Source organism: Pongo abelii, chromosome 1 (assembly GCF_028885655.2).
Source record: "Pongo abelii isolate AG06213 chromosome 1, NHGRI_mPonAbe1-v2.0_pri, whole genome shotgun sequence".
Taxonomy (NCBI): domain Eukaryota; kingdom Metazoa; phylum Chordata; class Mammalia; order Primates; family Hominidae; genus Pongo; species Pongo abelii.
This window is the reverse complement of record NC_071985.2, coordinates 95,381,233-95,401,648: the sequence shown is the minus strand read 5'-3', so window position 1 is coordinate 95,401,648 and position 20,416 is coordinate 95,381,233. Positions and strand designations below refer to the sequence as shown.

General features: G+C 57.3%; 2 protein-coding genes across 29 annotated transcripts; both read right to left on the bottom strand.

Moving 5' to 3' along the window:
- Window positions 1–346: 346 nt before the first annotated feature.
- MUC1 (mucin 1, cell surface associated) lies at window positions 347–7,020 on the bottom strand. Of its 16 annotated transcripts, none has more exons than XM_054551803.2 (7): window positions 5,620–7,020; window positions 2,665–4,094; window positions 2,510–2,565; window positions 2,225–2,361; window positions 1,958–2,079; window positions 1,728–1,877; window positions 347–726 (listed from the first exon to the last, which is right to left on the bottom strand). In XM_054551803.2, the coding sequence occupies exons 2-7, from the start codon at window positions 4,018–4,020 to the stop codon at window positions 652–654; spliced, it is 1,896 nt and encodes a 631-aa protein (XP_054407778.1). In that variant the 5' UTR covers window positions 4,021–4,094; window positions 5,620–7,020; the 3' UTR covers window positions 347–651. The 16 variants fall into 16 exon arrangements, with proteins under 16 accessions (XP_054407778.1, XP_054407760.1, XP_054407770.1 ...); XM_054551785.2 differs by lacking the exon at window positions 5,620–7,020 and adding an exon at window positions 4,824–5,596; XM_054551795.2 differs by lacking the exon at window positions 5,620–7,020 and adding an exon at window positions 4,824–5,596 and having other exon boundaries at window positions 2,665–4,085.
- Window positions 7,021–7,386: 366 nt separating this feature from the next.
- On the bottom strand, window positions 7,387–20,248 carry THBS3 (thrombospondin 3). 13 transcript variants are annotated; one of them, XM_054551718.1, is made up of 23 exons: window positions 19,608–20,248; window positions 18,020–18,226; window positions 16,880–17,136; window positions 16,673–16,775; window positions 15,302–15,385; window positions 15,012–15,094; window positions 14,875–14,926; window positions 14,601–14,749; window positions 14,050–14,190; window positions 13,746–13,823; window positions 13,206–13,358; window positions 12,887–12,997; window positions 12,690–12,797; window positions 12,244–12,403; window positions 11,788–11,906; window positions 11,597–11,649; window positions 10,210–10,403; window positions 9,843–10,021; window positions 9,682–9,730; window positions 9,265–9,461; window positions 8,843–9,015; window positions 7,786–7,925; window positions 7,387–7,698 (listed from the first exon to the last, which is right to left on the bottom strand). In XM_054551718.1, exons 1-23 carry the CDS (start codon window positions 19,684–19,686, stop codon window positions 7,640–7,642), a joined length of 2,928 nt encoding a protein of 975 aa, XP_054407693.1. In that variant the 5' UTR covers window positions 19,687–20,248; the 3' UTR covers window positions 7,387–7,639. The 13 variants fall into 13 exon arrangements, with proteins under 13 accessions (XP_054407693.1, XP_024103077.2, XP_063573280.1 ...); XM_024247309.2 differs by having other exon boundaries at window positions 15,302–15,328; XM_063717210.1 differs by having other exon boundaries at window positions 7,883–7,925; window positions 15,302–15,328.
- Between the last annotated feature and the right edge of the window lie 168 nt (window positions 20,249–20,416).

The window sequence follows — 20,416 nt, the reverse complement described above, 5'->3', positions numbered from 1 at the left end:
AGAGCCACCTGGGGGCACCATGCCAGGGGGCAAGGAGGGCGTGGGCCAGGCGAGGAGAGGGGAGAGCCGCTGGCACACAGAGCTCAGTCACGGAGCCCAGTCACGCTAGCCCTCCAAAGCCCGCCTGGGTTTCGTTTCCTCCTTCCTCTTGTGCTGCCAGGGTTAGCCAGAGGTGGCTCCTCAGGCCACCCCTACTCCCCAATGTCACCTCCTCCTCACATCTGCTTCTCAAACAAACTCGCTCCTTGCTGCCTCCTGGCCTCCCTGTCTCCTCCCCTAGCCCCCTCACACACATTCTGACCGCCCTGCTGCCCACGGGTCACAGATGAAAGAACAGAAGTTGGCGCAGCGGGAGACCACGTTTTATTCAGTCCAGTTCAGGTTCCCTGCTATCTCAGGGCTCTCTGGGCCAGTCCTCCTGGGAGCCCCCACCACAACACTTCCCAGGCATGAGCCCTCAGGGGCCCACATGAGCTTCCACAGGCCGAGAAGTGTCCGAGAAATTGGTGGGGCCTCTGAGGAAGGCTGTGAGTAGCCCACCTGAACTCCCAGCTCACCAGCCCAAACAGGGTGCAGGGGCTCTGGCCCTGAAGAACCTGAGTGGGGCAGAATGGCACTGGCTGGCCACTCAGCTCAGCGGGTGACGTGCCCCTACAAGTTGGCAGAAGTGGCTGCCACTGCTGGGTTTGTGTAAGAGAGGCTGCTGCCACCATTACCTGCAGAAACCTGGGTGAAAGGAAAAGAGATCCAGGGTGAGGAGCAGAAGATACCTCCTAGAGCCCCTAGATGCCACCCCAGGCTGGGGTAAGCAGTCCAGAGTCCTGGCCAGCTCTCAAAGGGTTAATTCAGAGAGAGCACCTGCCACCCCACCAGCCAGGTGACTGTAAACAGGGCTGCCCTCCTCCCTCTGCTCTCCTTCACTCCCTCTCCTTGGCTCTAATCAGCCCCCTTGTCCCTCCATTCTCTGCTGTTCCAGCCTAAGGAGGTGTGTTTTGGGTGGGGGGTGTGTATCTGTGTCTTTGTAAAGCCGAGAGAGGGAGGTCTCCAGGAGGAGGAAAATAGGAGCAAGAAAACTAAACTTCTCTCTCCTCCCCCACCTGGAGTGGTTTTCCAGCCTGAGGTGGCTGCAGTAATTATTTACTAGGTCCCACAGAGAAAGACCAGGAGAGGAAGGAGGGAGTGTTCCTTGCTTCCTTGAAGCTCCCAAGAACTGCACTGGCACCCAGGCTCACCTGGTCTGCTGATACTTCTTCCTCTACCTGGGAAACCTCCCCCTATGCCAGCGTTTCTTGGTCTACCCTCCATTCCGAGGAGATGATTAGGGGCACAGGGGCTCACCCCTGTGACTCCTCGGGAAGGGCTCCCCTGGGCATAGTGCTCCACCCATTTTGCCTCTGGGTGCAAAAAAACAAAACAAAACAAAACCGCCACGGTGGCACCAGTTCAGCCAGCGCCGGCCAGCATGAATGTGGACGGCCAATGATCTTTCAGGAATTCTGGCAGTGGGGCCACTCCCTCTTGAGGGCCCCTTTCTTCCATAGTCTCCTCCCGGGCCTGTCCCCCAGAACTCCTCTGACCTCTGCCCCCCATCCTTGCCAGGCCCTCCCCTGCTCACTTCACGCCACTTCTCACCTCTTCCAAGCTCTTTGGGTTTTCCAAGTACCCCCTTCAGAACCCTTGCCCAGCCAAAGCCTCTGCTTCCCCTGGCCTGTGGGGCCCAATCTCACCTTCTCATAGGGGCTATGATTGGTACTGCTAGGGGGCACATAGCGCCCATGGGTGTGGTAGGTGGGGTACTCGCTCATAGGATGGTAGGCATCCCGGGCTGGAAAGATGTCCAGCTGCCCGTAGTTCTTTCGGCGGCACTGACAGACAGCCTGGGGAGATAGGAAGTTATGGCAGGCCATGGAGTGCCTTCTAACGGGGGGCTCTGTTCAGGGCCAGAGACTGCACTCACCAAGGCAATGAGATAGACGACGGCCAGCGCAACCAGAACACAGACCAGCACCAGCAGCGCGATGCCCCAGCCTGGCACCCCAGCCCCAGACTGGGCAGAGAAAGGAAATGGCACATCACTCACTAAAAGGAAAAGCAGTGGTCAGGGCAGTCTCCCAGAGGAGGCGCCCCTCCCACTGCCAGCACTAAGGAAAGAGCGGGGACCCAGACACTGGAAGGAGAGGGGCCCCGGCATGGTGCTGGGCTGCAGCCAGGGAAGTAGCCTCACCTCTGATGTCTGAGATCGTCAGGTTATATCGAGAGGCTGCTTCCGTTTTATGCTGATTGAACTGTGTCTCCACGTCGTGGGCATTGGTGGTACCTTCTCGGAAGGCCAGAGTCGATTGTACCACCACAGATCCTGGCCTGGTCACAGGGAAATGGGCACTTCAGCCACGGGTCCCAGCTCTGGCTCAGCACTCTCCCCCAACCTTGAGTGCACCAGTCCCTCCCTACGGTCATGACCACCACCCACCCTCCAACCACCACACTGAGTCCACACCCGGAACTGTACCTGAACTTAATATTGGAGCAGCCCAGAAAACCCCCTTGTTTATAAATCTGCAAAAACTGGGGTGAGAGGGAAAGGACTCAGGCTTGATGCAAAGGGTGTGGACAGTTCTGATGGCTGCTTCAGGGGAGCATGGGGAAGGAAAGGCCGATACTCACCAATTCAGAAATGTCTCTCTGCAGCTCTTGGTAGTAGTTGGTGCTGGGATCTTCCAGAGAGGAATTAAACTGGAGGTTTGAAATGTGAAAAGACAGGAAAAAGAAAGAGACCCCAACAGACAACTGGGGAGAAGTGCTGTGATTGGAGGAGGTGAGAGGAGGTACCGTGCTATGGTGAGTGCTACTGGCATCAGTCTTGGTGCTATGGCTGGCAAGGGTGGTAGGAGTATTAGAGTGGTGGCTGGGAATTGAGAATGGAGTGCTCTTGCTGGCTGGGGTTGTGGTAGCCCTGGCAGAGGTGCCGTTGTGCACCAGAGTGGAAGCTGAGCCTGATGCAAAGCCTGAGGCCGAGGTGACATTGTGGACTGGAGGGGCGGTGGAGCCCAGGGCCGGCCTGGTGTCCGGGGCCGAGGTGACACCGTGGGCTGGGGGGACGGTGGAGCCCGGGGCCGGCCTGGTGTCCGGGGCCGAGGTGACACCGTGGGCTGGGGGGGCGGTGGAGCCCGGGGCCGGCCTGGTGTCCGGGGCCGAGGTGACACCGTGGGCTGGGGGGGCGGTGGAGCCCGGGGCCGGCCTGGTGTCCGGGGCCGAGGTGACACCGTGGGCTGGGGGGGCGGTGGAGCCCGGGGCCGGCCTGGTGTCCGGGGCCGAGGTGACACCGTGGGCTGGGGGGGCGGTGGAGCCCGGGGCCGGCCTGGTGTCCGGGGCCGAGGTGACACCGTGGGCTGGGGGGGCGGTGGAGCCCGGGGCCGGCCTGGTGTCCGGGGCCGAGGTGACACCGTGGGCTGGGGGGGCGGTGGAGCCCGGGGCCGGCCTGGTGTCCGGGGCCGAGGTGACACCGTGGGCTGGGGGGGCGGTGGAGCCCGGGGCCGGCCTGGTGTCCGGGGCCGAGGTGACACCGTGGGCTGGGGGGGCGGTGGAGCCCGGGGTCGGTCTGGTGTCCGGGGCCGAGGTGACATCGTGGGCTGGGGGGGTGGTGGAGCCCGGGACTGGCTTGCTGTCCGGGGCCGAGGTGACATCGTGGGCTGGCGGGGTGGTGGAGCCCGGGGCTGGCTTGCTGTCCGGGGCTGAGGTGACATCGTGGGCTGGCGGGGTGGTGGAGCCCGGGGCTGGCTTGCTGTCCGGGGCTGAGGTGACATCGTGGGCTGGAGGGGTGGTGGAGCCCAGGGCTGATCTGCTGACTGGGACCGAGGTGATATCCTGTCCCCAGGTGGCAGCTGAACCTGAAGCTGGTTCCGTGGCCGGGGCCGAAGTGACATCCTGTCCCTGAGTGGTGGAGGAGCCTGAACCGGGGCTGTGGCTGGAGAGTACACTGCTGGTCATACTCACAGCATTCTTCTCAGTAGAGCTGGGCATTGAACTTCTTTGGGTAGCCGAAGTCTCCTTTTCTCCACCTGGGGTAGAGCTTGCATGACCAGAACCTGTAACAACTGTTGTGGGTTTAGAGGCTGTGGTAGCTGTAAGAAGTTAAAGTCATAGGGTTGGGTTGAAGGAAAAATAAGAGCAAGAAGAAAATATAAGCTTTGGCCACCAGAGAAATAATACCAGGAGGACTGGGGAGTGGGCAGCCTCAGGAACCCCTGGGTTGGCCGCCTCCTTCCCTGCAGCAGCCTCCTTCTCTCTGCCCATAGGCCTTGGCTCATGGCCCCTGCATTTCTCCCCTCTTAAGCCTTCCCTCTCCCTACTCTCTTCCCCCTAGACTTCTCTTCAGGACATTTGCTTGCCCCTGGTACCCACTCTCAGGGTTGGGGGCACCTCTTCTCAGCCTGTCCTTAGCCTCTCCCTCCTTCTGGCACAGACAGGGCAGACTCTGTCTGCAATTCTTACCTTTCGTGGTGCCATCTGCCAGGGAGCAAAACCCACAGAAAGACCACGAAGACCACCTAAGCAGGGCAGCCCACTCCCCACCTTGTGCTCCTCACCTGTAAGCACTGTGAGGAGCAGCAGCAGGAAGAAAGGAGACTGGGTGCCCGGTGTCATGGTGGCGGTGAAATGGGTGGGGAGGGGGCAGAACACTCAGGCAGGCGCTGCTTGAGAGGTGGAGCGAGCACAGGCGCCTACTGCTTTATACCGGTCCCCCCACCCCCCGCCCGCCCGCCCTAGGCACAGCCGGAGCAGACGACAGGTGACAAAACCCCGCCCCCTCCCCTACCTCCTACCTCTTCCTCCTCCCCCCCAACCATTCCTGGGTAGGGTACAAGGGCTCTAATCGCTCAACTCTCTGACTACCCGTTTGTTCTCCAGCTGGCCTCCCCCTTTCACCAACCACTCCCTGGCTCCGGGGGGAGGGGGGAGGGGCAGTCTGGAACCTGGGGCCCCTGGGCTCTAGTTTTAGCCTCAGGGCAACAACTAACGTGGGGATGGGGAACAAAGCCAGCTAGGTCGAGGTCTTGTACAGCAAGGCCGGGAAGCCCACCCCTAGGTCTCCCAGTCCACTTCCCCGCCCTCCTCGGGTCCACTGAAGCAGAGCGGGGCCGAGAAATAAGAGGGCTGGATAATGAGTGGACTAGGTGCTAGTTTTGGGCTCCCTCCCCCCACCACTTCCCGGAATAGCCCCACCCTTCTAACCGCTCCCTGTCCCGTTCCACACGCAGTTCTACCCTGAAACCCACAGTCCCCGCCCCAGCCGGACTTTCCAGCAGCCTGGGTTCCCTCCTTGGAGAAACCCAAGGAGGGAGTGGGGGAAGAAATTTCCACTTAAGGGAGGAAACCTGGGCTCCGATGAACCCTAGGGTCCTTCATTGCCACTCTCCACCACTGGCCAGGAGCTCCTCCCGCCCTCTAGTGGTCACCGGGAGCCTTGCGGGGCTGGACCGCGCCGGCTGAGGGGCCGCTCGGACCGGGCGGAGAGGAGTAAGGGCAGCGCTGCCTAAGTGGGGCAGCGAGAGCCCGCGAGAGGGAAGCAGGGCCCGGGAGAGAAGGGTCACTGCCGTGGCCAGGGAGGGAGGAACGCACAGCATGGTGGACAGCTAGGAGCTTTAGGAGGGGGCACTCCGGGACGCGTGGTGGTGGCGTCTGGAGGAAATGGAGCTAAGCGGGTGGGGTCCTGAGGTTTGTGGAAGGGGCACCGAGGTATGTGGGAGAGGACATTGGAACGTGGGCGGGGGAGTTGGACACACGTTCTGTGTGGGCCATTATGTACTTAAGAGGCAGATCGGGCGTGGCGCGGTGGCTCACGCCCGTAATCCCAGCACTTTGGAAGGCCGAGGCAGGTGGATCACAAGGTCAGGAGTTCAAGACCAGCCTGGCCAAGATGGTGAAACCTCGTCTCTACTAAAAACACAAAAATTAGCCGAGCGTGGTGGCGGGCGCTGTAACCCCAGCTACTCAGGAGGCTGAGGCAGGAGAATCGCTTGAACCCGGGAGGCGGAGGTTGCAGTGAGCCGAGATCGCGCCATTGCACTCCAGCCTGGGCGACAGAGCAAGACTCCGTCTCAAAACAAAAAAAGGAGGGGTGCACAGAGTAGGTGGGGTGACAGAATGGGATTTACGGACACAGAACTATCCTTTGGGGAGCAGAGTGGTATTGGGGACAGGTAGGCACTTAGTGGGGGGCAAAAGCACACGTGAGGTGCGTAATGCGCGAGAGCCAAGAGGTGTGTGCGGCAGCAGTGCACGAGGGGAGGAAGCTATCCCAGGCCGCGGCAGCACGTGGAACTTGGGTCCCGCAGTCGCAGGCTGCGCTCTAGGCCGACGGAAGCAGTTCCGCCTGTATTCAGAAAACAGTTCTCAGCCCCAAAGACACAGGTTGGAAAGAACACTTTAAAAACACTTCGGCGAGGCACGGGATTGGAGCGCATCAGATCAGCAGGCGAGAGACCACCGCTCCCGCCCGCGCGCCGCGAGGCGCCGGAGGCGCAGCTTTGTGCGCGGCGAGACCCTGGAGCAGGCGCTGGGCGGGGTGGGGACATCTGACGTCAGCGCGCCCGGGAGCGCGGGCTGGGGAGGCGGGGAGCCCCCCCACTCGCAGACCGGAGAAAACACGAGTAGCTAGGTGGGCGGCCCCAAACCTCAACTCCCGGCATTGCCAAGCAACAGCCATTCAGTTCGGTTGCTGGGACACGCGTCACCATGGTGACGGCTGCGCGCCGCGCAGTCTGAGTACTTAAAGAGCAAGCGCGCGCAACGCCCGGGCGTCGGAAAGCGGCCTTCCGGGACTCCACAAACTCCCGTTCTCCCTCCCCCCTCCCCCTTACCATTCCCTTTGCCTTCCGGGCGCCCAGTCTCTCTGGCCTCCAAGGTGAACCCAACTCCCCAGCGCGCCCCGGGTTCCCGGGTCGGGCCGGCTTCAGGCGGTGGGGAGCGGGATCCCGGGCCCCGGGCGGGCGGGAGGGACGGGACGCGGTGCAGTGTTGTTTTTTCCCCCGCCAATATTGCACTCGTCCCGGCCTCCGGCCCCTCCGGCCCCCCGGCCTCCCCCCTACCCCTAGCGGGGCAGCCCCCGCCCTCCTGGCTCTCCATCCCGGCGGATCTTTGATAGACTGGAGTGTCGCCGCTGCCTCCGTGAGTAAGTGGGTCTGGGAGGACTTCGGGCTTCCTCCCTCATACACCCTATCCTTCACTTAACTCCATCCAGCACCTCCCCCACCCACACCCCCAAATCAGCCAAACTTCCCCTAGATCCCTAACTTCCACCCTCCCAGGCTTTCTCTTCTACTCGCCGATTCCTTCCACTTCCCCATCCTATCCCGGAAAATCCCTAAAATAAGCAGTTGCACTGGCTTAGAAAACAACCAAAACTTTATGGCAATGTGCTGTCATCTTTCCTGGGGTTAGTGCCTGAGTAATACCCCTTGAAAACTTCTCATCCCCTGAACGGTGGGGTGACCACCCCTCTGGGACTGAACTCCTTTTAGGTGCCAGAGAATGGTCTGTGGTTGGCTGAGGGGCTGTAGCTTAGACCTCCGGGTCTCCAGGATGGACCCCAAGGCCAAAGGGTCTAAAATTCTGAATTCTGAATCTGGTGGCCTCCTCCTCACACCCTTCCCTGGAGCAGCTGCCTCCGGAATGGCTCAAAGTCCTCAGGCACTGTGTCTGAAGAAGGGGAAATAAGTAAGGTCAGAGGATGTGGCTCTCTCACAAGGCATGAAGGATTAGGTTGATCTCAATCAGCCACCTCACCATTGCATCGATACTGGAGATTGGACCAAATTATGTTTTCTTGGGAGAAGCAGAATACACCAAGACGCCCCCCTCGCATGGATGTGTCAATGATTACCCCAGAATCCGCCACAAGCTGGGGTCCCTCATAGAGCTTCACCCTGTCCAGGATTCCAGGATAGGAGTGTCCATTGGTGCTAGGGTGCCAGTGGGCACTGTGCCACCATGCCTGGGGCCTTGCTTTTCCCCAGCCCCCCTTGAGCTCACCAGGCCTGAGAGAGAAGGGAGGGAGGGAAAGGGAGGCAGGAAGGAGAGGGAAGGGGGGTGCTTTTCTCAGGCCTGGGGCCCCTAGCTCTTTGTCCGGCTCCTTTTGCATCTCAAAGCACCAGCCGCATTCCAAGCGAGGATTGGGTTGCCATGACGATAAGCACAATGGGCTGGGGGGTGAAGTCACCCGCTTCCCAGGCTCTAGTCCACCCCCTTTTATCCCCTGTCCTGGCACCCCACAGCCCCAGGCACCTTAAAGGGGAACCAACCCAGGTTCCTGGACTCTGGGCTCTTGGCCATGGAAAGTCCAGCCTCTAAACAGACCCATTTCCCCTCCCTTCCTGTTCATCTCCACCAGCTAGGGCTACTTGTTGGAGAGAAATGCAAAGTTGTGGACAAAGTGCTGAACCGAGGCCTGTGAAGTCAGGGCCTTGGTTTTCTCTTCTGTAAATGATGATCCCTTCCAGGTCAGATGATCCCTGTCCAGGTTGATAAGACAGGTTCCAGGCCATACCAACTAAGGGACCAGATGTGATGTGCCCCTCCACAGATGGGCCTGGGTTTGGAGGCTTCCGGAGAACTGTAAAGGGCATCTAACCCAATGCCCTCATTTTACAGAGGGGAAAATGGGTCATGGAGGAGGAGTGACTTCACCAACATCACTCATAGGTGCTTGTGTCCGTGGTGAGAAGGGAGATGGAGAGAAGTGGCTGCAGTCCCCACCCATGGAGAGGTCACTGGTGAGTCCCAGCTAAAGAGGAAGGACAGGCCCGGCCTGAGTCCCACAGGTGGGCTCAGCCCCTCTCCTTACCGAATGTAGCCAACTTGAGGCCGGTGCAGAAGCTGCCAGCGATAGGAGGTCTTGTCCCGCCAGCCCACATTTCGTGGGTCTGTCCACAGCAGTCGTACCTGATCGGGGGTGTGGCCAGTATGCCACAGGGCATTTCGGAGGTGCTCACCTGGGCCAGACACTGATGTCACTGCCTAGGAGACATTGGCAAAGACAGTGGGTCAACTGCAGAACTGAAGTGAGGGGAGACAACAGGTCGGTAAGTGCAGGTGGGAAAGGGAGTCAAGGCGGTCATGAAAATGCCCTGGGGCCCCAGAGAGCCGGCCTCCAAGCCAGATGTCTGGGTAAGAGGGTTCCCAATCAAGCAGTGGGGGAGGCCCTGGGGCTGCAGAGGAGAGCTTTGGGAAAGGGCCCTAGGTTGGGGAATCTGAGCAGCTGGGGACCTTGAGCTGCAGCCCGGGCTGGGCAACTGCCCGGAAAGGTGTAGCCTGCCAGTAGGTCTGCTCGGTCTGCTTCCACATGACTACGTAGAAGCGGCCACTGTCTTGATAACTGAAGAGAAAGCCTGCGTAGTCATCATCAGTCACTGTGTTCACATGGAAGGTGCCTTCAAAGTCCACACCATTGAAGGCCGTGTATCCTGGGGTGGGGGTGGGATAAAGGTCAGGGGCAGCAAAGCTACTGGTGGCCCATCATGGGGTGAAGTTGGGAAGGGATGCCTGTTATGTATGTGGCCAGCTTGTGCCACTGCCTTCTCTCTTGCCACTTTGCCCATTCTCCCTGTCTGTTTCCTCCCCTACCCTCTGCCCCTATAGGATTCCTCCATTTGGAAGTGATTGAACTGCATATCCCTTACATACCAACTGCCAAGCCAGGGTCACTGTTCATGGTCTGAACGATTTCCATGCCCTGGGGTTGTATAGTAAAGAAAAAGCTGTGATGCAGGTGTGCTATCCCTCCCAGGCCCCCCGCCCCAGTAGCCCTGTCTGATAGCACCTGCCCAGCCCACTGCCCCGAGTACCTGGTTGAGCACAACCCAGTTTGGGTCAATCTGAGCATCACCCTCAGGATCCAGGACGACGGTCTGATAGGCCCGAAAATCCGTAAGCGTTACCTCTGCACTTTCGGGACACACATCCAGGGGGTCGACCACAGCATCATTGTCAAAGTCATCCTCACACACATCACCAACGCCATTGCCTGGGCAAAGCGAGGCTGGGTGCTCAGGAAGGCCCTGGCCACTGCCATTAGGCAACAATACCACCTGTTGGGCCTGCATTCCTGACATCTTTCCCCACCTTGCCCTTCCTCACTTCCCAACAGGGCTTGCTGCCTCCACCTGGGCAAAGGCAACACGAGTCTAACATGCTCTGGGTCCCCAGGCTTACCATCTGAGTCCTTCTGATTGGGATTGGGTACCAGGCGGCAGTTATCAGGACCAGGAGGCACGTAATCTGGGATGCCATCATTGTCATCATCCCCATCACACTCATCTCCAAGTCCGTCGTTATCAGAGTCCAGCTGGGAGCTATTTGGCAGCTGTGGGCAGTTGTCCTTGGTGTCCTGATGCCCATCCCCATCGCTAATCAGAAGAACAGGTACCAAATAAAAGGATTTAAAGGTACTCCTTGTCCTTCCCCTCGCTTCTGCCTGGGAGCCTCTGGAGCCTACTCTCCATACAATCAGACCCCTGGCAGTCAGCCAGGTGAGGTGAAGGTCTGGCAGTAGGAATGGAGGGATGACTATAAGAATAACTTCCTGCTCAATAGCAATAGAGAATTAAGGCTAAATCATAGAAGGAATTGAGAATATACTATGGCCTGGGCACAGTGGCTCACACCTGTATTCCCAGCACTTTGGGAGGCCAAGGTGGACAGATCACCTGAGGTCAGGAGTTTGAGACCAGCCTGGCCAACACGATGAAACCCTGTCTCTACTAAAAATACTAGCTGAGCTTGGTAGCACACGCCTGTAATCCCAGCTACTCGGGAGGCTGAGGCAGGAAAATCGCTTGAACCTTGGAGGTGGAGGTTACAATAAGCCAATATCACTGTACTCCAGCTTGGGTGACAGAGCAAGACTCCATCTCAAAAAAAAAAAAAGGAGGCCGAGCGCGGTGGCTCATGCCTGTAATCCCAGCACTTTGGGAGGCTGAGGCAGGCAAATCACGAGGTCAGGAGATCGAGACCATCCTGGTTAACACGCTGAAACCCCGTCTCTACTAAAAACACAAAAAATTAGCCGGGCGTGGTGGCAGGTGCCTATAGTCCCAGCTACTTGGGAGGCTGAGGCAGGAGAATGGCGTGAACTCGGGAGGTGGAGCTTGCAGTGAGCCGAGATCACGCCACTGCACTCCAGCCTGGGTGACAGAGCAAGACTCCGTCTCAAAAAAAAAAAAGATATACTAGAGGAAAGTAAAATATCCCCTATAAGACCTTGCATTTCGCCAGCACAGTGGCTCACACCTGTAATCACAGCACTTTGGGAGGCAGAGGCTGGTGGATCACCTGAGGTCAGGAGTTCGAGACCAGCCTGGCCAACATGGTGAAACCCCATCTCTACTAAAAATACAAGAATTAGCTGGGCTTGGTAGCACACGCCTGTAATCCTAGCCACTCGGGGAGGTTGAGGCATGAGGATCACTTGACCCTGGGAGACGGAGGTTGCAGTGAGCCAAGATCGTGCCACTGTACTCCAGCCTGGGTGATAGAGCAAGACTCCGTCTCAAAAAAACAAAAAAAAGAAAGACCTTGTATCTCTTGACCAAGACCTTACCTGTCTTCATTGGTATCACAGACATCCCCCACCAGGTCGCTGTCTGCATCTGTCTGAGAGAGAGGGACCTGTTCTCACCATCTCCTCTTGATAACTCTGAAGAGGGTGATCTGACCACTTTCCATCCAAAGGGCTGGGGCTTCATCCATCAGTACCCTCATCCCTCCCCTGTCCTTACCATCCCCCTGTACCTGGGTAGGATTGCTCATTTCAGGGCAGCTGTCGCAAGCATCTCCCACCCCATCCTCATCCCTGTCTGTCTGTAGTGGGTTGGGGACTTTAGGGCAATTGTCCAATCCATTGGGGATGCCTAGAAGACATGGGTAGCACAAGGTTGTTACTAGAACATGCCATACTCTCTCTTCTAGGTTGGTGAAAGTCCCGAACTTTGTCTCCCCACCCAGAGGACAACTGGCCAGGAAATCTGCCTGTTTCTTGTCTCACCCTGTAGTCCACACTCTGCCTAACGCTACGCCCTACCTCACATTCCTATTGACATCTGCTGCAGGTAATCTCTCCTCACCCAGGCCAACGTCCACAAGCCTGCCTCCCTACTTCACAGAGACTGCCTAGCTTCCCTGCTTCATCCCCACCTGATCCAAATTCTTACAGGTCCCCCAGCCACCCCTTCAGCCCCAGGCCTGCACCATCCCCATCCACGTCGTTGTCACAGGCATCTCCTTCCCCATTGCCATCTGTGTCCTTCTGGTCATTGTTGGGAACGTTGGGACAATTGTCACAGGCATCACCAAATGAATCTGTATCTGAGTTCTGCTGGTCTTTGTTGGGGAACAGCCGGCAGTTGTCCTGGGCAGAGGGGTGGGAGGGGAAGGGTCAGGTCTCCCCTAAATCACTTGTCATCTTGCACCTACCTTGTCTCTGTATCCTTTTCTAAGATCACACCCTTGTGATGGACAAACTGCTCAGCACAGTCCCACCCACCCAGCCTCCTTGTCCTGGACACGAGGTTTTTGCCTCCCTGATTTGGAGTATTGGACCCTTCCTAGAGAGCTGCCAGATGAGGTAAGTGAGGCACTGAGAGGACAGGAGGAGAGGAGAGGAGCTTCAAGGGGCAGGGCAGTCTGGGAGTCACCTCAACATTCTTGATCCCATCCCCGTCAGCATCGTCATCACACTGGTCCCCCACACCATCATTATCAGCATCTTCCTGCCCAGAGTTGGGTGTCAAAAGGCAGTTGTCCTAAAGTTCAGGGGAAGAGGATGGATGAGTTCTGGCCTGACCCAGCTTGGGCTCCCCACTAAGCCCCCTCGCCCACCCGCTCCCTGCACCTGTTTGCAGTGTTTGTTGTTGTCCATGCAGGGCAGTGCTTGGTCTGGGTAGCCATCGATGTCTGTGTCAGTCCCACACACGTTCCCATTCCCAGCCCAGCCCACGTTACACTAGGGCAACACAAAGGGTAGGAGCTAGCAGTTTGGTCTGGCTCCCCTTCTCCCTCTATTTTCCCTGCTTCAGGTCCTATTCTCCCCACTAAACAGTTCCTGGGCCCAGGCCCACCTCCTATGAAGGCCCCCAACTCAGGCCCTAAACATAGCCCTACTCCTTTCCGCAGACCCTCCCTTTTCCTTCCATGCCTGAGGCCTAGCTCACCTGGCAGGACACTGCACCATTGCGTTCAAAGAGACAGTGAGCATGGATGTGGCAGGGGCTGTGGGCTGGGCTGTGGCAGGTCCGGGCTGGGAGGCAGCCCTGGCTCTGGTTGCCCAGGAAACCTAGGCGGCAGGGACCACACTTGAAAGAGCCCTAAGAGTGGAGAGGCAGCACCTTAGGAAGGAGGGTGAGCCCACCAGGCACCCAGGACCAGCACTGCCCCACCTGCGGGGTGTAGGCTGGGCACTCAGTTATGCCAGGCTAATCAGTATCTCCTTTAGGTTCTCATGACAACCTTTCAGGGTGGATAACAGCCTCAGTTTTCAGATGAGGAAGCTGAGGCTCAGAAAAGTTAAATAACCTGCCAAAGAGCTAGCAAGAGGCAAACCAGTATTCCAAACCAAGTCCATGTGAACACCTAATCTGTGTAGTGCCCTGGGGAGGAGGAAAGGCAGCAGGAAATTTGAAGGTAAGAAGGGGCGGGGGTTGGGGTTTTACCATTCCCACCACCCCGGAATACACTCAGGATATTCAGCTCACCACAGTGTTGGTGCAGATGGAGTTTGGGTCACAGCCACCATTGTTGCCATCGTTGCATTCATCGATGTCATTGCAGACCTGAAGGGGCAGACTTTGGGTGGAACCAGACCTATGGTGGGTCTCCTCAGATACAGCAGAGGACACTGGTATGGCCTTATCTGTGAACGTCAACATTAAGCCCAGACCCAAAGCCAATGCAAAGCCATCCATGTCCCATTCATCACAAGGGTCCCATGTCCAACCCAGAAGCCCCTGGCCTCTACAAGGCCAAGATCCCTTGTCCACACACACTACCCAGTCTGACCTGTTTGCTGGCCCGGGCATAGTCAATGCCCACACCAGACACCTGTGTGCCCTTGTACCCTCGAGGACAGGCCTCACAGTGGAAGCCGGGCATGGTGTTGATGCAGCTGGAGCCCGGGAAACAGGGGTCAGCATGAGCACACTGGGGACCAGATGAGAAGGCAGAGGTCAGGCGGCCCTCTGGGAAACTCAGGTCCCTGCCTGTGATCCAGGAACCGTTGCTCCAGGTCTCCCCTTTGTGCAGCTCTCCCCACACAACTGCCTTGTGCTCCTGGTCCCCATCCCGCTTCCCTCGGGGTTCCCTCTCTCCCTCCCCATGCCACTGGTTGCCATCTCAAGCCTCCCCTGCAGTTTCCCCAGCTCCTTCCCTGTATGGCCTTCAGTCTTTGCCCCAGGCCTTCTGTCTCTCCCATCTTGCATTTCTCTTGCCTCTGACCTCTCCTAAACTCCAGATTCCTCTCCTCCCGACCAGCATTTATCCCACCCTCTTGGGCGCCTCCTGATATCCTCACCCCAGTTTTCTGTACCCTTCTGGGCTCTGCCCTCCCCCACCTCATTGATGTCACTGCAGTGGGTGCCGTTGCCCTGCAGGCCGGGGGGGCAGGGCCCACAGCGGTAGCCTGGGTACTCGTACACTTCCATGCAGTCCACGCCTCGGAAGCAGGGACTGGGGCTGCAGTGGGAACGCTGCTCATGGAAGCCTGAGGGGTGGACACAGTCAGAGCTACCCGGTGGTCACTATTTAAGCCACCAGAAGGGAAAGCCAAAGCCATCGGGTGGGGAACGTGGCACGGTCATCTGGAGCCTCCCCTGCTCTCCCACTCACCGCACACCTGACACTCCATAATGGTGTTTCGGATCAAGGACATTTCCTTCACCTGGAGAAGGATGGGGAGGAGTCAGCACTTAACATCTGCCACCCCACCCCAGAATCAGTGCCACCCTTCGCCAGCCCACCCAAACCTGGTCTCGTATATCATCCCGCAGCTCCACCAGGATCTGGTTGAAGAGGGTGAGTTGGGTGACCAGCGCCTTGGTCTGCTCCCCTGTCGGGACCCAGGGTGTGAGGGGCTCAGTACTGGAGCACCAGTCCTGGGCCCTCCATGGGCAATAAGCCAGTACCTGCCATGGCTGCCCACCCCTGCCTTTAAACCTACTGCATTCCTGACTGAAGAGAACTTAGTTTTAGGCAGCTGCCAGAGCCTGGGGCCTCCTCCCCCCTCCCCCCTTCCGCTTCAGTGTGGCCTACTCACCTAGAATGGAGTGCAGTGCATTGGTCACTGGAGAGGAGAAGAAAACATAGTCAGAGGGGTGAGGTGAAGTGAAGAGAGGCCTGGCTGGTGAGAAAGAGGAAGGAAGGTGAGGACAGGGACAGGGCTGGAGCCCCAGAATAAAGATGGGGTGCTGGATGCTCGGAGGGCAGAGCTGGCAGACAAGCAGTGCCAACTCCTTCCATGGGGCAAAAGGCCCTCTAAGGGAGTTGCTTCACAGGAAGTTGAAACCCAAATCCTCCTGGTTCCTAGGCATGGTAGTGGCAGAAGGGATGGACCCAAAGCAGGGCCAGGGCCCCAGTACATCCCATTCCCTTCCTTTTTTTTTTTTTTTTTTTTTTTTTTGAGATGGAGTCTTGCTCTGTTGCCCAGGCTAGAATGCAGTGGCGCGATCTCTGCTCACCACAACCTCCACCTCCCGGGTTCAAGCGACTCTCCTGCCTCCGCCTCCCAAGTAGCTGGGACTACAGGTGCCCACCACCATGCCCAGCTAATTTTTTGTATTTTTTAGTAGAGAGGGGGTTTCACAGTGTTGGCCAGGCTGGTCTTGAACTCCTGACCTCTAGTAATCAGCCCCCCTCGGCCTCCCAAAGTACTGGGATTACAGGTGTGAGCCACCACACCCAGCCATCCCATTCCCTTCTTCAAGAGCTCTCCCTCAAACATCTGGGAAAGGTGGGTCTTTTATTTAGGTGAGAGCTTCTGAACATCCCTGTCAGAGAGACCAGGCAGATGGGCAACGCTCAGAGAAATTGCTGATGACAGCTGCCAGTGAGAACTATAAAAGACTCGAGACCAGGCCGGGAGCAGTGGCTTACGCCTGTAATCCCAACATTTTGAGAGGCAAGGTGGGTGGATCACTTGAGATTAGGTGTTCGAGACCAGCCTGGCCAACATGGTGAAACCCCATCTCTACTAAAAATGCAAAAATTAGCCAGGCATGGTGGAGGGTGCCTGTAATCCCAGCTACTTGGGAGGCTGAGGCAGGAGAATCACTTGAACCCAGGAGGTGGAGATTGCAGTGACCCAGACTGCACCACTGCACTCCGGCCTGGGCAACAGGACAAGACTCCATCTCCAAAAAAAAAAAAAAAAAAAAACTCAAGACCAGTATCTCTTGGTCAGCCAAGGCCAAGCAATTAACTAATTCTTCTCTTGGATCGCTTTTTTTCTGGGATGGCTGTATTGGAGATTGTGGAGTCAGGTGAAAGATTTGGAGTAACAGGGTTAGAAACCCTAGGAACAGGTGAGCCGAAGGAATGGGTTTTAAGGGAGAGGGAGATCAAGAAGACAGGAGTCACCAAAGGCCACAGGACCCGTGGTCCAATGTCAGCAAACAAGTCTCTGTGTTACCTGCACTGTGGATGGACTCGTCCCCTTGGAATGGACACTCACTCAGGGCTCCTACCCGGGCCATGGACCCACCCAGAATAATTTTCATAGATTCCACAAAGCCCTGGGGGGATAGCAGCAGAGTAAGGTGGGAAGGTCTACCAATCCCTTCCCCAGCTGGTGCAAACTCGGTATTTCCACAGAACTCAGAGGCTCCTCCCGGCTCACCTGCATCCTCAAATACGCCTTCTGTCCAGTCCTAATTTCCAGCCCATCGACCTCCGCTGGCGGAATGGGGGCCAGTGCTGGAAGGCCTGCATGTTGGTCACCCAGTTTGCAGTCCACGTAGAGATGTAGGGCAGGGCTGGGTCTGGAGGGACCTCGGAGTCGCAGGAGAACTGTGTGTGTGCGCCCATCAGCCAGGCCTGCTTGCTGTAGGTTCACGGCGTGGACTTTGCCATCCTCCCGCTGGTATCGCACCAGTACTGCCCAGGAGGGGAGATCAGTATGGGCGCTATCCCCCACCCCCTGCCTCCTAGCTGAGCCTTGGATCAACTCTGCTGGATACCACATCTCTAGGGCCCCTATCCCTAATTCTACTATGTAGCTCTCAACCCCTTGTATTTAATAGGTATACAATAAATGTTTTTGAAATTGGTTTAGAGGCCAGGCACGGTGGCTCACACCTGTAATCCCAGCACTTTAGGAGGCCAAGGTGGGCAGATCACTTGAGGTCAGGAGTTCAAGAACAGCTTGGTCAACATGGCGAAACCCTGTTTCTACTAAAAATACAAAAATTAGCCAGGCATGGTGGTGGGCACCTGTAGTCCCAGCTACTCAGGAGGCTGAGATAGGAGAATCGCTTGAACCCAGGAGGCAGAGGTTGCAGTGAGCTGAGATTGTACCGCTGCACTCCAGCCTAGGTGACAAAGCGAGACTCCATTTAAAAAAATAATTGGTTTAAAGACAAATACTTTCTTAGTCTTCATTGGTATCAGATGACTGTATCCTCTCCTAGGGTGACAGCTGGTTTTGTGGCCACTGACCTGTTCCAGGGATCTGAAAGACCTTTCTGTATCACCGCTGAGGCACAGAGACATGCCTCACCCTCCCTCCAGGCATCCCCAAGTACAACCTCCCATCCCTATAAATATCAGGACTCAAGCCTCACCCTATTGTTTGGTACATGGGCTCCTAAAGCACCTTATAAGCACCCCATACCAGGTGCCCCTGATGTCTGGGCACAGCCTGATGGGACCTTGGTCCCCAATGGAGGCCAAGGAGAATGAGGAAGCACTTGGGAAGTAGGGATGAGGGAGAATGCTTAAGGAGGTCACCATTGCAAGAAAGGAGATGCCCACCAGTCACCTTTGTTGATCTTGCCTACAACAGAGGCCTCCAGCCATCGAGTGTTGTCTTGGCGAGAATAGAGGCCAAAGAGGACACCACCCTGCTTGGGGGGCAGGCGAAAGGTGGACAAGAGGTAGATGTCCCCAGCAGTGAGCAGGGCTGTCCGGATCTTCTCTGCCACAGCTACCATCTGCCGAGACTCGCCCACAGTCAGCAGGTCAATTACTGGTCAGGCAGGGGTTATCAAGGTTAGAGAATGGGATCAAATGCTAAGGTATGCCCTCCCCTGAGCCCACATCACCCCCTACCCCCACCACCAGGCAGCGTTAGTCACCTCAAAATTCAACCCTTGGCTGGGCATGGTGGCTCGCACCTGTAATCCCAACACTTTGGGAGGCTGAGGCGGGTGGATCGCCTAAGGTCAGGAGTTCGAGACCAGCCTGACCAACACGGTGAAACCCCGTCTCTACTAAAAATACAAAAGCAACAACAACAACAAAAAACCACCTAGCCGGGCGTGGTGGCGGGCGCCTGTAATCCCAGCTACTCAGGAGGCTGAGGCAGGAGACTCGCTTGAACCTGGGAGGTGGAGGTTGCAGTGAGCCGAGATCGCACCATTGCACTCCAGCCTGGGCAACAAGAGTGAAACTCCATCTCAAAAAAACAAAACAAAACAAAAAACCTCAACCCTTGTTGCTCTCAGGACAGAGGCATTGTGCCTTCCTTTCCCCATTATTGCCTATTACTACCTTCCAGGAACCTGCAGGTTTGAGGCTCACTTGGAAACACAGAAACAGCACCCTACAAATTTGAGATGCCCCCACCAGGTGGCGCAAAGGAGATGCTGTGCTGATCCCCCACAGGAGTGGCACCTGGTGTCCACAACATAGAAATGGGAGGCAGCTTCTCTTTCCACTCCTGGATTTGGCTCGTTCCACACCCTAGTTCCCCTCCTCCCATCCTAGGGGTGCAGCACACTCGCTCTGGATAAGAACAGCTGCCCACTGAGGACTCTGACCCTCCCACCATCTGGGCTATCTCCCACGGGAATGTAGGACCCAGCTCCTCTGCCTCCTGTGTCCTGGCCAATCTGTGGTTTTCCCTCCAGCCAGTAAAGAATCTATGCCTGTGTCATCTGCTCCAGCTACCTCTCCCACATCCATCGGCCCATCCCACCACCAGACCTCCGGGAGAGCCCAGGCTTCTTGGTCCCCACCCCCGCCCTGTCCTTGGGCAGCCAGGAGCTCAGGGGGACGAAGCCCAGGGACCTACAATACGCCCACCTTCAGGCTGCTCTCCCAGACCCTAGGGTGCCTACAGATGCTCAGGAACCACCCCAGCCAGGCAGCCTGAGCATCCATTTCCTGAGTCCTCTGCCCTGGCCTCATGCCTGACCCTGTCCTGTTCCAACTCCCCCACTACTCTCCGGTGCCCACTCCTCTCCACTAGGCCATAATTTCACCAATTCTAGGCAGTCTAACGTTTTCCTCTGGCTCAATTTCTGGACTCTTCCCCTCTCCCCTTGCCCACATGTTCTCTGCTACTTGGGCTGAGGGCAAATGGGGAAGAGGCAGAGAGCGGTCTAAGAGGATGGAGACAGGCTTACCCTGCAGATCCTGACTGGCAGATGCGAAAGAGCAAAGGAGGAGAAGAGCCAGGGCCCCCCGAAGTTCCTGCGTCTCCATGCCTCTCAGCCGGCTCACTACCCCTGGCAGGCAGGCAGCTGGGAGGGGAAAAGGCTAGGCGGAGAGAGCAGGAGCCGGGGGGCGGAGGGACAGAGTGGGAGGGGGGGCCAGCAGGCGGGTGAGGGGGGGCTGAAACAAAGAGCTGCCAATCACCCTGGAGGCATCATCAGCTCTGGGAACCAGGGGCACTGGGAAAGAATCCTGGAGGCCTCCCTGCTTTCTACCTCTCCCTAATGATCCTCCCCCAGGTGCCTCCCTGTCCGCAGTCATCATTGTTGGGGGTCTCGGCACACAGCACTACCGAATGCTGTTTTCTGGAAGCCACGATTGTGGAAGGCAAGAACCCCTGGCAGGGGCAGTGCTAGACAGTGGGCATTATTCCACAGCTGGCAGGAAAGGATGCCAAGGGAGTGGCCGCAACTAGCTTGCTATAGTGCCCAGGGATGCCCACATGGCATGAAGTTTGCTGTTCTGGCGGAGCAAGTGCTCTTTATTAGGGTGGGGGTCCCCTGACAAGTGCCTGTTTCTCCATTTTCCCTCATTCCTAGGAAAGCTTGGGAGTCTGGAAGCGTCTGACGGGAACTGAAGGGAGAATCTAAAGCAGTGGTCAGTGAGGTCAGAGTGAAGAAACCAAGAAAGAGGAAAGGGACACCAGGGACAGGCGCAGAAGACCAGGGGTACAGGCGAGGAGCCAAGGACCAGACTGTGGAACACTGTGGGTACTAGCGGA

Bases quoted from the DNA above. Each gene is read 5' to 3' on its own strand.
- MUC1 (XM_054551759.1), bottom strand. From the start codon at position 4,644: ATGACACCGGGCACCCAGTCTCCTTTCTTCCTGCTGCTGCTCCTCACA. The intron at 2,362-2,509 runs GTACAGTTCCGG...CCCTGTGACCAG, and splicing joins TGCTCCAATATTAAGTTCAG to GCCAGGATCTGTGGTGGTAC. The intron at 727-1,727 runs GTGAGATTGGGC...CCTTTCACCCAG, and splicing joins ATCATAGCCCCTATGAGAAG to GTTTCTGCAGGTAATGGTGG.
- THBS3 (XM_054551683.1), bottom strand. From the start codon at position 19,686: ATGGAGACGCAGGAACTTCGGGGGGCCCTGGCTCTTCTCCTCCTTTGC. The intron at 12,404-12,689 runs GTGACTCCCAGA...CCCTCTGCCCAG, and splicing joins ATGGGATCAAGAATGTTGAG to GACAACTGCCGGCTGTTCCC. The intron at 9,731-9,842 runs GTACTCGGGGCA...ATACAACCCCAG, and splicing joins ACTGGGTTGTGCTCAACCAG to GGCATGGAAATCGTTCAGAC.